The sequence below is a fragment of the Asterias amurensis genome, chromosome 2 (genome assembly GCF_032118995.1).
Source record: "Asterias amurensis chromosome 2, ASM3211899v1".
NCBI lineage: Eukaryota > Metazoa > Echinodermata > Asteroidea > Forcipulatida > Asteriidae > Asterias > Asterias amurensis.
Window position 1 is genome coordinate 24,930,247 of NC_092649.1, and position 17,943 is coordinate 24,948,189.

Here is a 17,943-nt window from a genome sequence, read left to right on the forward strand (position 1 = left end):
GTGTAAAATGGACAAACAAAATATGTGTGTCGAACATTTCAGACAATGGTTATTTAAACAAAATTTTAAATTTTCATAGAAAAGATTAATGTTCAAAAATACTCTTTAGGTGCCATTATTTATGGGAATGATTTGTGCGGTGTGCATTATATCAACATAATAACAAATGTTGGCTTCAGTAGTTTTGGGGTGCATTTTTTCCTGTGTTAAATTAAAACATGTTGATTAATATTTGATGAAGGTAAACCAGGTGAGAATGGCCACCCAAGTGAGAACGATGATTTCATTGAGGAAGTTATTGGCATGGAGCAGGTTAAACCTGTTGAAGCAGGTGAGGGGCCCAATTGCGGAGCAATCTTAAAAATCGTTAAAGATTCTATTGATAGCAATCTCGTATATCAGTTCAGCTTTCAGCTGATTTCAACTTTCTCTTTTATAAACTTCTCTTAATATTTATGCATGAGGTACGTCACAATGCTAACTCAAAACGAGGCTATAGGCGCAGCCACTGCAAGTGATGGGGGACGTGCGCCTCATTTTGGGTAAGGATTATGATGTCATGCATAAATATTAAGAGAGGCGTATAACAGTACTATCGAAAACCAGAAAACACTGTACAATGTTAGGTGTGGTTGACCATTTCCTCTCTTTGTTCTCTTTGTACATTATTGAGAGACATACAAAAGTAATGTTTTTTACAGAAACCTCATTTTGGTTACGAGCAATAAAAATGCCTTCTACAAAAAGGAAATGGAATAATTATACTCTAGATTTAAAAATTCTCAAAATTATTTAAATAAAACAGAATTGTAGATTTCAGTTCTTAAAACTGCATGTTCTTAGTAAAAATTCCAAACTGGTCGGAAGTATGGGACCAGCAGTTAAACTCTGTGTGATGTCACTACACAGTTACTCCAACATTCAAAAGCAGACAATTTGCATCATCACATAGTTAATCCACCATTCAAAGCCAGACAGTTTTCATATTCTCTAAGTATAAACAAAATACAAGTGTTTAAACAACGGCCGTTTAAGAACTCGTCGCTACCCTTTTATTCCCCTAGTTGTAAGTTCATTAAGTATTTACAATTGAGGCTAAGCTAGCTCTGTAATTTCATGGACAGGAGTAAGCTTTGGAGCTTTTGAGGATGAGCCAGGCTCTCGGGACAAAGATGCGGAGAACAAAGATGACGCAGGTGAACACTTTGGTGGAGTTTTTCATTCTTCTGACTTACAAATTTATCAACATTTAAAGACACTAGACACTATGGGCAGTTTTGAGTTATTGCCAATAGTGTCCATTGCCTTTAAATTTAACATACTACCATGAAACCTCTAAATAAATGCTTAAAAAATTATGATTTTAATGGTAGATGAATTTGTTTCAAACATTTGGTAGATATTTTAATTATTCTGACATAAATATTGATTAACATTTAATTTTTAACATACTGCCATGAAAACAAAATCTCTCAAAGAACCCCTCACAATTTGGTATTTAAAAAAATAACAATACAATAATGCGTATTTATTTTAAGCGCTATTTCATTTAGGTTGCAGCGCTTTAGCAAGCATCATACCTCATCGGATAAAAAGAACATTCCAGAAAAGGGGGGGGGGATGAAAAGGGGTAAAACAAAAACATAAAAAAACTACTGTGAATTTGAAAGTAAAAGTGTAACTAAAACCTAAGGCTTTTCATTTCCATCAAAATTATTGACGTGAATTTTTGTGTGCAATGATAAATCAATACATCCAGTAAATTAACTAAATAGGTGAACGATTACAAATGACACTTTGCGTAAACATCTTGTCAACAGCAGAGCCAACCTCGCCTAGCTTTGCGATGGGCTTTTTTCAAAAGGTCACGGAGCCCTTCCGAAGGTTGGGCGATCGTTTCGGGGAAAAGGGTGACAAGGATGACAAGGATAAAGGGCCCAGTGACGACTGGGATTTTGCCTTGGATTTGGAAGGGGATGTTGGAAAAATTGACGGTGAGCAGTGGTGTATGGATGATAAAGCGTTTATCTATTGATGCCTTGCTTGTAATCACTTCATCATTGCAAAGGACTACTGTTGGCTCATCATATGTGGAAAGGCCATTCACTCATTCACACTGTCCTTTAGTTATACTATGACTTGATTAACAGTTTACTCTTAAATTGGGTTTCGTTTCTTCTGCACTCACCGCATTGATAAACCATGGGATTAGATCGTTGCATGCGAATCTGAAGCAGCTTAGTGGTAGACATTTGATGAAACACAATATTCTCTTGTATTGAACATTCTTCTGTTTTAAGGTTCTTGGCGGGATATTAATTTGTATTTTTATTTTATTTGAGGAAAAATAATCCATCACTTTTGTTAATCAGTGTATATTTGATTTGCGGTAATGCCATTGGATAGTTTTTACTTTACCGTGTTTCATTTACAAATTTTGGTTGTGAACTCAAGGATTACTGTACTTGGCCAAGAACCCCATGGATAGAAGACAAGGAAGGACGTTTTAGATTTAAATGAAGAGGAAAACCTCGGATAACTATTCAGGGGACAACCCACACAGCTAGTTGGGGGCCTGAGAACCAGTGTCCTAGATGTGAAAGCTCAGAAGAAAAACCACTACGCCAAACCGGCTGTCCTAAGTTGCTCTTGCAAGAGCACTCTACCCATCAACTATCACATGGTGTTCACTGCATATAATAATATACATTGATACCTCACCATGAAATTCCTTTAAAGGCAGTGGACACTATTGGTAATTACTAAAAAAAAACCAGCTGTCCAAAGTTGTTCTTGCGAGAACAATAGTAATAATAATAATAATAACAAGACTTGTAATGTGCACGTATCCACCCTAGTGGGTGTTCAAGGCGCAGTAAAAAACCAACAACAACAAAAAGAAAGAAAAACAAAGAAAAGCAGACACAAAAAAATTATTCCTTGAAAACCTGTGACATAAGATAAGTTTTGAGAAGAGATTTGAATGTTGTGGTACAAAAACAAGATCTAAGATTAAGTGGTAAAGAGTTCCAGATGCGTGGCGCGGCTGAAGAAAAAGACCTGTCACCCCATGAGTGTCGAGAATTGGGTTCAATGAGAAGAAGCATGGAAATTGATCGAAGATTTCTTGATTTCAATCTATTCTACCCATCAACTATCAAATGGTGTTCACTGCAAATCAAATAATAATACACACTGGTACATTACCATGCAATTCCTTTAAAATCTATACTTTGTTAATCCTCAGAAACTAATAAAATAATTTATTTTATCTCTTAACTATTTAGTGAGTTGCTGAGTGCTGTCAGTGACTGCTTATTTTAGGGTCATGTCATTCTTGGTCAAACATTTCTACAGTAGTTACGTGCCATTTGTTGATTACAAGGTGGTACGGTAGTGTTTAAATCCCACATTGTACGCCAGTTGTGTAAAATACAAGGTGTAAGGATTGCTAACACCGCACCAAGTCGTGTATAAGCGCACCGTTTGGTTTGTGACAGGTTTTCTAACCAGATATTTATTAATCTGTCGTAAAAATTTACCGTCGTTTTTCTTTCAGGTGCTTTCCTTCCGCCAGAATTCATTGTGTAATAATTGCTGGGTAGTGTTTTTACCCCACACTTTTGATTGATCGTTCAAATGAGTTTGATTGGGGAATTTACAAATTGGCTCACATTAACATGATGTTGTACTCTTGTAAATGCTTTTAAAACTACAGTCACATGCTTTGATTTTGAAAGGGCAAGGGCACCAAGGCATTTTTTCCTTGGTAAAGGGGAAACTATGAGAAAATTGTAAATTTCTACTGGAGCTTTTCAAGGGCACAAAGGCGATGACCAGGGGCAACAGAGACAATCACCTCTGTTGCCTATATGAAATATAAGGCCTGCCTGCAGTCACAAACCGGTTATCTTTAGTTCACTTGAATGATCAGTCAGTTAAACTAGAAATTGAACACCCAATCGATAGTGACAACCTGTTTTTTCACATTAGCACTTTTCTTTTTCACAGAGGTAGCGCTGCGGCAACTGCTAACACTATTCATCACTTGCTTTGAAGCAACTGCCCCGTTAATTTGCTCACTAATTATGGAAGTTGTATTTTACTTTTCAAATATTGTTGACCTAAAATTTCACTTTGTATGCGAATGATCCATGACTATCTTTTAGATGAAGGGAAACCAAGGAAGAATGGCGGACCTAACGATAGTGGGGATGAGATTGAAGAGATTATCGGTAAACAGGAAACAAAGCCTGTCGAGGCAGGTGAGGCAATTGGATGTATTGAACAAAACAAGTCCAAAATGGCGGCCATTTTTAAATCCAAGATGGTGAAGTTTCCGGTAGCCCTTAGAGTAAAAATGTTTGTATTGTGTTACTTTAACAATGGGCCAAGTTTCATGCTTTTAAGAGAAAGTGCACAATTTAGCAGCTGAATCGCCCCACTACAGATGAAAACGAAAACTAAAAATGAAACGAGTGCGACCATAAATATTAAGTATTTACGTTATTTCCTGGCATAGTTTGATTACAGCCATTCTGGGCTTTTCACTTACAAAGATATTGGCAAATTAGGGGAGAACACCAACATTAGGGCTACATAGCTCAGTTGGTTAAACGCCAGCGCAATAATCCGTAGGTCCTTGGTTCAAATCCCTTACTAAAGGCACTCGAGCCTTAATTATATATTGTGTTAATTAGCCTTCAGTCTTAAATTTGCATTAAAGTTGTTACGCCTGTACTTTTAACCTTCTCCAAAAGAAGTTATTTCAAGTCAGAAGAGTCGCTCAACAAGAGTTAATTTAATCGTATGTGTTATAAACTGAACTGTTACGATTTGAATTTTTTTATATATTTTTTAAGAATGCATTAATCTTAAGTAGAATCCACGTTATAATTTAAGCAGAGGCACTGATTCTAATAGCGTTAACTGTCTATTTTGTTGGTGTTTAGGAGTCAACTTCGGTGCATTTGTGGATACTCCAGAGGACGAGGGGGCTACCCCTGATGATGACGCAGGTGAATTGCAATTCACTAACGAACTATAATCATGTTTTTTATTCATTTTTTTGGGTCCTTTTTTTAATACAAATTCTTGTGGGTTTTTTTTCCGGATAAGTTATTCATAGAGACTCATACTTTGAGTTGATCAAGAGCCACGAAACAAGAATACTACGCCTTGTTAATTGTTCCCGGGGATTCCATTTGGATATGTTGCCCGATTAGGGTACTTCTTATTTTGAATGAGATTGAATAATCAAAATCTCTGCAAGGACAAATATATATATATAAAGGGCATAGTTCCCTGCATAGATCTCAATTGGATGTTCTGCTGCATAAGGGTACCTTCTGTAAAGTTGAATGAGCTTGAATTATCAAAATAGAACTGTAACAATTCTATTTTCTACACATAAACAAACACATACATGTACGGAAGTGCATGGTTCCCTTCACACTCCGTATCCGCCCCCCACCAGGATGCTGCGCTTTCGGTTCGTTCAGTCCAAAAATACAACGTATAAAATGGTTTTCTACTTTAACAACAGGACGTCCGAGCTCCCCATCAGGGTCGGGTCTCAAGGGTCTCTTGAGAAGGGTCACTGATCCGATCATTCGGCATTTCGGGGATAAGCCTGGGGAGGATCCCAACGGGGAAGTGTCTCCCTTGGGCACCCCAAATGATAGGAACTTCGCCGTGGAAATTCCCGATGATTTTGAGCGTAAAGGACCGTTGAATGGTGAGTCTTTGGAGGACTCGTGAGTAGTCGGCGCAACGAGTCGGAGTAACAACAAAAACACATCTACTACTCTCACTGGCTACAAATAAACTACTGCAAGCTCATTGTGTTTGATTCTAACATGGTCATCATCTTTAATTGGGCAATCACGGAATGGACTGATTTGTTCTTTTAACCGTTTATCTCTAAATCAGCTATTACTTTTGGCACATTGATGTGACTATAATGATTTTTAACTTCATGAAACTTCAATGAGCTAATCCATTCAGATAATCCATAGGGAATTAAGGTGCAGGAATACTTAATATTAATCTCCTCTCAGATGGTATATTATCACTGGCACCAGCAACAACAATATTACAATTTCACAAAACCTGCCGGAACACTTGCCTTCGAGAATTTCCTGACTGCCGAAACCATCATAATAGATTGGAGTATATGAAACTCTGTTAATTGTGGAATGGCCAAGGGGTTAAAAGCACCAGACTCTAGCTCTGGGGTTTCTGATCAGCTGAGTGTTGGTTTGAATCCTGTTCGTGGCACTGAATTGTGTCCTTAAACAAGATTCTTCATTACTGCTTCACAGAGCACCAGACTCTAGCTCTGGGGTTTCTGATCAGCCGAGTGTTGGTTTGAATCCTGTTCGTGGCACTGAATTGTGTCCTTAAACAAGATTCTTCATTACTGCTTCACAGAGCACCAGACTCTAGCTCTGGGGTTTCTGATCAGCTGAGCAAGATGCTTTACCAAAGTTGCTTTGTCCTTTAGATGGGACATGAAACTGTACTTGCAAATTCTTTGAACAGAACCCCCTAAAATGAATAGAAGTAAACTTTATTTATCAGGAGTCGGATTTGTGTTTATTTAATTTACTTATTATTTGGGGTCATATAGATCACTAATACATGAGCTCATTGATTTATCTTGTTCTCTTCCTTTAACAATTTAACCTTTGACCTTTCTTTTCCACCAGATTATTAGAAGGGTAATTTATCACAACTAATATTTGACACAGACGACATGCTATGTTTTGTTAATCTATGAACATGCTTTTATCATTTTTTTGAGAAGGGATTCAAATTGCTATTTTGGTAACGGAATATTAACAACTTGTTTTTGTTTTTTCTCTCTCTTTAAATCATCACAGCTTAAACAGACTTCATCAAGAGTATTCTGACCTCTGACCTCCATCTTCTAACGCTAAACTTCTTTCTTCCAACAGTAATCAATTATTTCTCCCAACTCCATGTAACATATTTTTGTCTGTATATATTTTGCTCTTTTTTTTTTTTTTTTTTTTTTTTTTTTTTATCTAAATGTTTACAATTAATAATTATCACCTCTTTTTCTCCTGTCTATGCATCAACTTTACCATGCACATATTTCTTCTTTTTTTTTTAATCGTTCATTTTATTCATGTTGGTCTATTTCTGTTTCTCGTTGGTGAATGTGTTTCTGTCATTTCATAATAAAGACTTCATTTTTGTAATCCATATACAAAAATTTAAGTGTTGTAGACTTAATTGTTGACATTCATGAAATACTGGGGTTTTTTAAGAAGGGTTTTGTTGCTGTTATTTTTAAGAAAGAAAAATATTATTTTGTATAGTTGTAAATGACTTAATGTGTCAAACTTTCTGTTTGCTAAATGCAAATGAAAACCAAAAATTCTTAAAAGCCTGTCACTTTTTGCTTTTCAAATATTACTTGGGTTACGAACCTTAAAATTAAAGAATTTTTCAATTTTTTGAAAAATTACCTAAATTCTTTGTTATGTTGGCGAGCAATCAACACTCAACTTAAAGTTATCAAACATTGATTGAAATTAAGCAATTGCTACAAAGGTAGTCGTTGCCTTGAATCGGGCAAGTTGGTCTATGAAAAGCATTTGAAACTGTTTGTTATAAAATGCATACGGTCATAAAGATATTTTATAAGTAGAATATAAGGATCAACACAAATGTATTTGCACGCCAATTTGTTAGTGTTAGTTCGCAAGGTATAAGGAAAACCATGCAATTTTGGGGGATATTTGTGTGGATCATTATATTCTACTTTTAAAACAACTTCCAACCGTTTCAACTCGCCTGATCCAAGGTACTGTTTACCTTTAAGTTTTGAACACCCTGTGTTCTTCATGTGACCTTTGACCGACTTTTCCCACAATTCTTTGTCAAGGTGAGGTCAAGAGACCATCGGGTAAGAAGGACATTCCCACCATCACAGAGAACAAATCTGGCACCATCACCGTCAAGTACGCACCACAGGAAACTGGCAAACATGAACTGTCTATCAAGTACGGAAGCAGCCATGTACCAGGTAAATCCTTAACAATGTTTTTGATTGCTCTGGGGTGGATTTCACAAAGAGTTAAGACTAGTCTTATCTCTAGGACTAGTCCTAAGTTAGGATAAGTCCTAACTCTTTGTGAAATCGACCCCAGATGTTTTGGGGAAGACCCACTTCAAGATATTCAATTACATTTTTGTTTATTTTTTTATTTTTTAAATCTTTAAAATACATCAAGATAACACTCCAAAAAAAGAAAGGAATTACAAAACTGGGCATAAAGTGAAATCTTAAGTACTTCAAAAGACCTATTGGAAAAAAAAAATAAAAGAATCTACCCCCCCCCCTCCCCCTCCTTAATCAGCAAATCAAATACTGTACATAAAAATAATATGGAGACGACTGAACGACAGAGTGAGATAGTGAAAAAAAAACCTTACAATTTGACCGTGGAAACATATTGGTTGATATGAGTTCTATAAAGCGCAACTATTTTTCATTTCTAGGGAGTCCGTTTGAGTTCCACGTTGATGAGCTGAAGAGCGGCCAGGCTACAGCCTTCGGTCCCGGTCTGACTCATGGTATCTGTGGTGAGACTGCTACCTTCACTGTCAACACAAAGGATGCTGGACCAGGTATGTACATAATATTAATAATAAGACTTGTCATGCGCACATATCCACCCTGCTTGGTGTTCAAGGTGCAGTAAAACCCGGCAAAAAAAAACAAAAAAAAAAAGAAAAAAAAACAGACACAACAAAATTCAAGAGTATCATCATAAACTCAAGAACCCACTCAAAACTCATATCTTTCAACAAGGTGTTTTATCAAGGTTCTAGTATTTGTATATGTTTCGCGGGTTTCAGTTTGGTGAAGGTTTTTTTCTGCACATGGGGAGTCACTGTGCGACCTCATTCCAAGTGGTGTATGATCCTGCTGCGCCATTTTTTTTCTTTCCCCTGAATGCCTTGATTGATCTTAACCTCTGGAGTGCGTTTTGGCGACCCCCAACTAAAGCTCAACCGAGTCCACAAGTCATTTACCGGTTGGTTTGAACAGCATCATCACTGCGCTCAACCGAACACGCGAAATGCTTACCCAAGCCCAATGTTTCTGGTTGGGGTCGCCAAAACGCACTCCAGGGGAAGGCATTATGGGAAAGAAAACAAAATGGCGCAACAGGATCATAAAATAACCAAATATATTGGATATTTTAAATAGTCCCGTGGGTGATCCATTCTGTTTTGGAGACTATGCGGGGATATAGGAAGTCATAAAATAACTGGCCCTTCTCATTCTTTTTGATCTTGTGATTTGTCTAACTGTATGCAGTTTAGGGTGACCACATAAACACATAATTCATTTGAAATGTATTGAGTCGAAATGCATTCATTTTTGTACACACGCATACTGAGTGCCCGACAAGAGCATCGTAATTAAATACTGTAAAAAGTACACCAACTGTTCTGTCTCCTATGAACAGAGAGTGTGAAATGAAGATATTTTACTGAAAAACTGTGATTTATTTTGTGCGTAGGTGGCCTGGCCCTTGCAGTAGAAGGTCCCTCCAAGGCGGAGATCAAGTGTGTAGACAACAAAGATGGAACATGTAACGTGACATACTTCCCACAGAAGATCGGCCAGTACGAGGTCACTGTCAAGTTCGCCGACAAGCATGTCCCAGGCAGTCCATTTAAGGCTAACGTTGTCGGTAAGTTCATGAAGGTTGTCCTAAAGGCACTTGGGTCGATTTCACAAAGAGTTAGGACTAGTCCTAACTTACATGTAGAACTAGTCCTAAGGGATATTAAAAATGTACAGCTAGTCTTAAGTTAGGACTAGTAACTCGTCCCAACTCGAGATAAGACTAGTCCTAACTCTTTGTGAAATCCACCCCTGGACACTATAGACCGTATTGAATATGTCTTCACGCGGCTCAAATATCTGACCTACAAGATAGCATCTGGGCGCGTGCGTGTGTGTGTGCCTGCATGTGCCGTAGAAATCAAACCAGGATTTTTGTGTGCAGCGTGCTTCGATGATGTACGCGTTTGGACGCGCATACAGTTTGCCCTACAATGTGGCGACTTTTCATAGCAAAAAGGGGTTATTCAATACGGTCTATTGATAACTATTCAAAATAATTGTTAGCATAAAAACTTGCTTGGTATCGAGCAATGGAGAGCTGTTGATAGTATCAAACATTGTGAGGAAAAGCGCTCTGTGAAGCAACATTTTAGAAACAAGTTTTTAAGAAAGAGGTAGTTACTCACTCGGATATTAACATGCCTCAGGCTGGAAGCCTTTTATTAGGCATCTGAAAGCACACAAATTGGTGCAACAAGGGTGTTTTTCTTTCATTATTCTCTTGCACCTTCCAATTAACTTTTTTTTTAAAATGGATTTCACATTTTATGTGGGTGGTGGGATACATCAAGTAAGGATAATGGGGTGGATTTCACAAAGAGTGAAGACTAGCCTTAGCTCGAGTTAGGATGAGTCAGGACTAGCCTTAAGTTTTTAATTTCTCCTAGGCTTAATGACCTGGGGTCGATTTCACAAAGAGTTAGGACTCTTCTTATCTCGAGTTAGGACGAGTAACTCATCCTAATTTAGGAATAATTTTTAGGTCTGCATGCTACAGTGCAGGGTTGGGACTTGTCCTAAGTCGTAAGATTAGTCTGAAGTTAAGAAGAGTTTTGTGAAATCGACCACAGGGCACATTGGTAAAGTTATTTTGAAATGCGCTATATATAAGAACTAGTTGTTATTATTATTATCCTTGTGTTTTACCAACAGACAAGGCAGGCAGTATGATGTCAATCGGAGCAGCTAGCGATGTTCCTCTTAAGATCACGGAGACTGACATCACTCAACTCAAGGCTTCCATTACTCCACCCAGTGGAGGAGAAGAACCATGCACTCTGAAACGTCTTCCCAACGGAAATATCGGTGAGTCCTCATGATGGAACTGCATTGAAAACCACAGTCAACAATGAAACGTTTTCCGACAGCTTTCTCTGTCTAAATGGCAAAAAAAAACATTAAAAAAATATCAAACCTGTGTGCTGTGGACGCACAGCATTCTTCTCCTTGGAAAGATTAGACTTACAAAAAAGTGAATTCCCGCAGCCCAAACATTGATCAAGATGGACATGAAACTCGGCGGAACATGTCTGACTGAAGCGTCCATTGAAGCAAAGGATTGGGGGATACATTTCTGGTCCCAAAACAAAGTCTAAAAGGGTTTTCCAATGACGAGCATAACATCACAAAATATGCTCTTGAAAATCAAGTACTTTGGCATTGGTAGCATTTTGCTCTGCTACGGTGTATCAGGAAGCTCTCTCAGCGAATATAGTTTAAGAAGCTCTATGAAATTTGGTTCTGTTTGAGATGCCTGTCAGTTGTGATAACGTACAATATAAGAACTACATATTAAACTTGTTATTAAATCTTAAAGGGAAGGTACACGTTTGGTAAATGTCAATGACCAGTCTTCTCACATGGTGTATCCCATCATAACCATAAAATAACAAGCCTGTGAAAATTTGGGCTCAATTGGTCATCAAAGTTCATTAAAGAAATAAAAGACTTCTAGCTAGAAGTCTCTTATTATTTTAGTGAGAAATTACCTCTTTCTCAAAAACTACATTACTTCAGATGGAGTTGTTTCCCACAATGTTTTATACTACCCACAGCTCTCCAATGCTCGTTACAAAGTCAGTTTTTAAGTTAATATTTGTTTTGAGTAACTACCAAACGTGTACCTTCCCTTTAAGAAGTTCTGAAATATGTTGTTTATAGTATATATCTTTTAATGAAGGGGGGGGGGCATTTTGATATTATCAAAATGTTTAATAATCTGACGTCTTCATTCCAACAGGTATCACATTCACACCCAAGGAGGTCGGGGAGCATCTTGTCACCGTTAAGAAGTTCAACCGTCAAATCCCAGGTAGCCCCTTCAAGATCATTGTCGGCTCCCAGGAGGTTGGCGACTCCTCTAAGGTCAAAGTCCGAGGGCGTGGAATCTCTGACGCCGATGCTGGCCAAATGGCGGAGTTTGTTGTGGACACCAGGGATGCTGGTATGTTGCTTTCTCTTCATGAAATTGTGGTTTTTGGTTGATTAGAATTGAAGTTCAAAAGAAGAAAATGATGTTTACTGAACAAGTAAAAAGAAATCTCCAATTAAAATGATTTCATTGTCCTAAATAAATAAGCATGAAATTAAATGCATTCCAGATTCATTATAATCAAGAATACTAAATGCAGATTTCTAGATTCACAGTTATAAAGGGAGAACTGAAAAGAAATAGAGCACTTTTTGCCCCTAAAACTTACTTTTTACTCCAAGAGCGGATGATGAAATTGCTAGTCACTAAAAGAAGTTAAGGGCAAACCCTACAAGGGAAAGTATATTGTAAAAGTGTAGCATTTGGTTTAAAGGGCAAATGTCGGCCCCAAAAAGTAGTAATATGCTTTTGAACTAGAGATTAACATCAAAAGTCAGTGTATAGACGATGTGACCTCTGACGTCACACGAAAACCATAACATGATTCGCGCGCATACCGCCGGGCAAAACCTTTGTGTTTTGGCAGCCAGCTAGAAAGTGTGTGCAATCTTACCATGACTACGGGTGTTTTTGCCCGGCGAAACATGACGTATACAGTGTTTTTTCAACAGAGGGCGGTTTGAATGTAAACATAGGTCACATCGTCTATAGGCTCTAGGATAAAATTGCCTCGTTTTGTTTGACAGGCTATGGAGGTTTGGGTGTATCCATTGAGGGTCCTAGTAAGACTGAAATCAACTGCTCTGATCTTGGCGATGGTACGTGTGCAGTGACCTACAGACCAGCCGAGCCCGGCACCTACAAACTCAACGTCCGCTTTGCCGAGCAGGACATCCCTGGTAGCCCGTTCAACGTCAAGGTACACCCAGAGGATGGTAGCTGCATGGAACCACTGATGCAGGCTACACTGGACAAGCCAACCCGGGCTGCTCCCGTATCGCACATTGGCAGCGAATGTGAACTTGGCTTGAAGATTCCAGGTATGTCATTGTACAGTATGTCTCTTGACGTCTAGCTTTAACAGATGCTAACTTTTATCAGGAAAAATAGTATAATTTGTTTTTACCCTTACACTGATGTGTATTAAGCTCTGTATCCTCAGTGTTTTCCTGAGTTCTGTGAAATCAGAGCATCATCTGTTGTGTTCCAAGCCAAGTATGGTCAAGCTCAAATCACTGCTTATCACAGAATCATGTTCTGAGGGCCTGCATGCTTGTGAGGTGCTTAATTTTATGACTAAGATCTTTGTCACACAAGGCAATTTTTACAGGCATTTCGAGGCAACCAACTGCAGTGCATGCTTCCAGACCACTATGGTAGCATATGAGTAATTTTTCAAACAATGTTTTACGATTCCCAGGAATAGTATGTGTACATTCAAATGTGAATTGGGTTGGAACTTGTAATTGCTGGGGCTGATTTCACAAAGAGCTGAGATCTTAACTGCAAATCAATCGTACATGTAGTTGCTTAGTAAAGTGTGATGTCATAGTACAAATCACTATGGTGATACTGAAGCTTTGTCTTACCATGGATTTTATTGCTTTGTGAAATCGAGCGCTGGAATAAATATTTAATAAATAAACAAATATTGTCTATGATATATTCTTTATCTAGATACTGATCCACTGGACATGACAGCACAAGTGACTAACCCTAAGGGTAAGACTGAAGATGCTGAGATTGTTGATGGAGCGGACTGCCGCTACGTCGTCAGGTTTGTCCCCACTATGGACGGGGTCCACACAGTCAGCGTTAAGAGCAGAGGCCTGCATGTGCCAGGTAACTATGCATTGACACACATAGTTAAGACACCATTAATTCTGTCTTTCACTTTGACAATCCTAGGTTTGATTTCACTCACTAAGATTCATCTCAAGATGAGTTGTCATTATTACCATTGGTAAAACATTTGTGACATCACAATAAAATTCAAGCAGAAGTATTTATGTGACAAATATGACATAATTATTTTATATCATCAATATGAGTTTGCTTCCAGTGCTGCTCTACCTGTTTTCTTAATAGATTTTCTGTTGAAAGAGGAGTTGACAGATTTCCATGAATCCAGATTGTAACCTTCATGATGTAATTCTGCCACTAAGGCCCAATTTCATAAAGCCTTTATAAGCACAAAAACTTGCTACGCTCGGAATAATACAGCTTAGCAGAAACAGATACATTATGTTTGCATTGTTGTGGCTGGTCCCCTACTCAAGTTGTGCTCGGCAAAGAAATTTGTCAAGAAATATTTTCTGCTTAACAGTTTTATGAAGTTGGGCCTAGACCATTTGTTACAAAGAGGTTCACATGGCATTGCTGCAAGCATAAAGTCTGGACAATTTAAACCCACATTTTTGAAGAGAAAATATTTTCTTGATTGAACCTTAGGATGGTCTTATCATGGTTATATTTGTTTTGTGTGTATTAACAGGAAGTCCCTTCCAGTTCACTGTTGGTCCTTTCGGTGAGGGAGGAGCTCACAAGGTCCACGCTGGAGGCCCAGGACTGGAACGTGGAGAGATCAATGTACCAGGTTAGTTGTTTGTTGTTGTTTATTTCGGCTGGTGTCCTCGAACTGTGATGGCCCTCCAGGGTTCAAAAGATTTACGTAGGTCATTCAACCACGTTTCCTGCATCATCCGTACAACTAGACCAGGTCTAAGATCTATCAGAAATATGCTCCATGTTCCTCGAACTCGGCTGGTCAGTTATGGGGACAGGGCTTACTCCAACATAGCACCAAGACTCTGGAACTCACTTCCGGATTACCTCAGACAAATGCACAACATCACTCTCTTCCAGCAGAAACTCAAAACACACTTATTCTTGCTTGCTTTCCAACATCTTGACAAAACTTGACCGGCGCCTTTGAATGTTTCTCCTTTTCAGTAAAGTGCGCCTTATAAATGCTGTAGTCTATTATTATTATCATGTTTTGGTTCCCAGTGGATGAGTTTTGATGCAGACTCTTGCTCTTACTTAAGTGCCCAGCAAATCTTATTCCTCGATCCCTGATCTTATCACTCAATCTTGGCAACTCTTCATACAGCTCTGCGTTTGTCATTCGCTGTTTCCAGTCAACATTTAGGAACATCCAAACCCTTACCTTATTCTCTGCCCCCCCTCCCCCCTCCCCCCTCCAACCTCGTCTGTCCCTTTCCTTACCCTAAACCTATTCCCTATTATTTGCAGTCGCCTCTGAATTCCTCCATATCTTCAACCAATAACAATGTTCATCTCTTCAGAAACAACATGAAATAGAAAATTTAGTATTTTGTTATAGAAGTTGGGATACTCTGTTAACATACTACGTCGGAAAATTTCATATCCAGACATGACCTTTACTTTGACCTCTTGAATTGAAGTAGGTCTAACCTTGAAGATGTTTGTACATGTGGCTGCTATGGGCAGTTTGGTACCAGCCGCTTGTGGCTGCTATGGGCAGTTTGGTACCAGCCGCTTGTGGCCGCTATGGTCTCTAAATGCTTAACAAAACAAGGATTTCAACAGAGAGCAGTTTACCTATAAACAAAGGGCACATGGTCTATACACCCAGTGTCTCGTTGGTGCTAAGCAGTCCCTGCACACCTTTTAATGGCGTATTAATGCTTCATTTCTAATCATTGTCTGCCACAGCTGAGTTCACCGTCTGGACACGTGAAGCTGGTCCCGGAAAACTTAGCATCTCTGTGAAGGGTCCTGCTAAGGCCAAGATTGACATCCAAGACAACAAAGATGGCTCCTACCAAGTCATCTATACACCAACAGCACCAGGTGATTACAAACAAAATTCTTGGTTTTAAAATAAAAGCAAGAAATCTTCCCTCATTTTCTTAAAGGCACTGGACACTATTGGTAATTACTCAAAATAATTGTTAGCATTAAAACTGACTTGGTAACGAGCAATGGAGAGCTGTTGATAGTATAAAACAGTGTGAGAAACGGCTCCCTCTGAAGTAACGTAGTTGTTGAGAAAGAGGTATTTTCCACTGAAGTATTAACAGACTTCAGGCTTGGAGCCTCTTTTAGGCATTTGAAAGCACCCAAATTTGTTCAACCAGGGTGTTTTTTTTTTTTAATTCGCCTTGCAAATTTGATGACCAACTGAGTCAATATTTTCACAGGTTGTTGGGATACACCCAAACTTAGAATACTGTTCCTTGGCAATAGCAATTGTGCACCATGCCTTTTTAAGGCATTAACTTAGCAATTGACGAAGATAGAAACTTAATCAGAAATTTACACCGCTCAAACTTGTCTTTGCGTGACAGAAACCATTGGTCAGTTACCAAAGGTGTCCGGCCGTCGATTTCACAAAACTCTTCCTAACTTAAGACTAATCTTAGGACTTATATGTACATGTAGGACGAGTCCCAACACTGCACTGTAGCATGCAGACCTTAAGATTAATCCTGTCCTAACTCGAGATAAGACGAGTCCTAGCTCTTTTTGAAATCGACGGGAGTGCCTTTAAAAAAACTATCAGTTCTACCTTGTACATCACTCACAATGACTAGACAGAATAGACCCCCCATTACTAAGTTTCTATGATATCTCTTATTCACAGGTGAATATGTGATTGACATCATGTACAATGACCAGCCGATCCCTGATAGCCCATTCAAAGCTATGGTCACTCCAGCCATCGGTGAAGCCAGAAGACTCAGTGTATCATCTATCCATGTAAGTCACTCAACAAATAGACCCCCAAAATACTGCCATAAGCCTAAAACGGGAACCTCACTGAGGTCAATGAAAACCTACCATTGGCTGAGAGTTGTGCAAGACACTCACACCCGTGCATGAAATCAAGACCCTGTCCCCTTTAGGCCTGGGCGAATAATTCGAATATCCGGTTAATGGCGAATAGGTTTTCCTATCCGTAACCGCGAATGCCATTTTTTTCTTAACCGGATATCCGCCATGGGCGCAAATACCTATTTATAAACCGGAAAGTCCTGTAGTTACAACCAAGTAACCAGATTTTCTTTAATATCCGAATATCCGCGGACGTCGAGTGACAACTGATAGGAATATTTTGTTTGAATCCTTATGAAACTTCTTTTAAGACAGCATAAAACGGCATAAATTAAGTATTAACTATGCTCACCTCCAGGAAGAGTTTAAACAATGACATTTCTGACGTAATTTGTTCAAAGATTACGAAAGTTTTCCTTCACGTAGAGTCAATCACGATCAAAAGAAAAAGCAAATCGCCATCTTTAAATTAGATCCAGTTATTTTTATGGATGAACCGAGTGACACTGTCTTAAACTAATATCAATCGGCCCATAAGGTCTCATTCACAAACGAACAGCGCCCTCTAGTGGCAATTTTTTTATATTTTTTTTAATTATATTTTATTATATATATAGAAAGCGCCCTCTAGCGACAAAAAAAACTATTCGAATATCCGGTTAATTTTGGATAGTTGGCCAGCGGTAACCGAATACCAAAATTTCACTATTCGGTCAAGGGTTCTATAAGCTCTCGTTGATTGTGTACAGTTTATTGATCAGGAAATGTCTTGTGATTTCATTGGTACAGGAGAGTGGTCTGAAGGCCAATCAGCCTTGCTCATTCGCTGTTCAACTAAATGGTGCTAAGGGAGATCTTAAAGCTAAAGCTGTAGCGCCCTCTGGTGTTGAGGATGAGTGCACTATCACAGAGATCGATAACGGTAAGCAAAATTGTCCATCACTTTAACCATTTGAAGTAAATTATTCTCTCACAAGAAGCAATTTGAGATTTTCTGTGCCATGTTCTATCCAAACTATATTTTCTTTGATATGTGTATTTTTAGTTTGTTATTACTAAAGAGAGGTTTGTGGTAACA

General features: G+C 38.6%; 1 protein-coding gene across 1 annotated transcript in view; it reads left to right on the top strand.

Moving 5' to 3' along the window:
* The window catches only part of LOC139954333 (filamin-A-like), a 132,331-nt gene that overhangs the window by 108,324 nt on the left and 6,064 nt on the right, over positions 1-17,943 (top strand). The window contains exons 25-41 of the mRNA XM_071954089.1: positions 242-331; positions 1,125-1,196; positions 1,821-1,994; positions 4,170-4,265; positions 4,953-5,018; positions 5,546-5,737; positions 7,916-8,056; positions 8,533-8,661; positions 9,564-9,737; positions 10,826-10,978; positions 11,913-12,116; positions 12,791-13,084; positions 13,722-13,886; positions 14,539-14,640; positions 15,744-15,881; positions 16,675-16,790; positions 17,655-17,787. Of these exons, the coding sequence (XP_071810190.1) occupies positions 242-331; positions 1,125-1,196; positions 1,821-1,994; positions 4,170-4,265; positions 4,953-5,018; positions 5,546-5,737; positions 7,916-8,056; positions 8,533-8,661; positions 9,564-9,737; positions 10,826-10,978; positions 11,913-12,116; positions 12,791-13,084; positions 13,722-13,886; positions 14,539-14,640; positions 15,744-15,881; positions 16,675-16,790; positions 17,655-17,787 (2,439 nt within the window). The remainder of the gene's footprint in view (positions 1-241; positions 332-1,124; positions 1,197-1,820; positions 1,995-4,169; positions 4,266-4,952; positions 5,019-5,545; positions 5,738-7,915; positions 8,057-8,532; positions 8,662-9,563; positions 9,738-10,825; positions 10,979-11,912; positions 12,117-12,790; positions 13,085-13,721; positions 13,887-14,538; positions 14,641-15,743; positions 15,882-16,674; positions 16,791-17,654; positions 17,788-17,943) is intronic.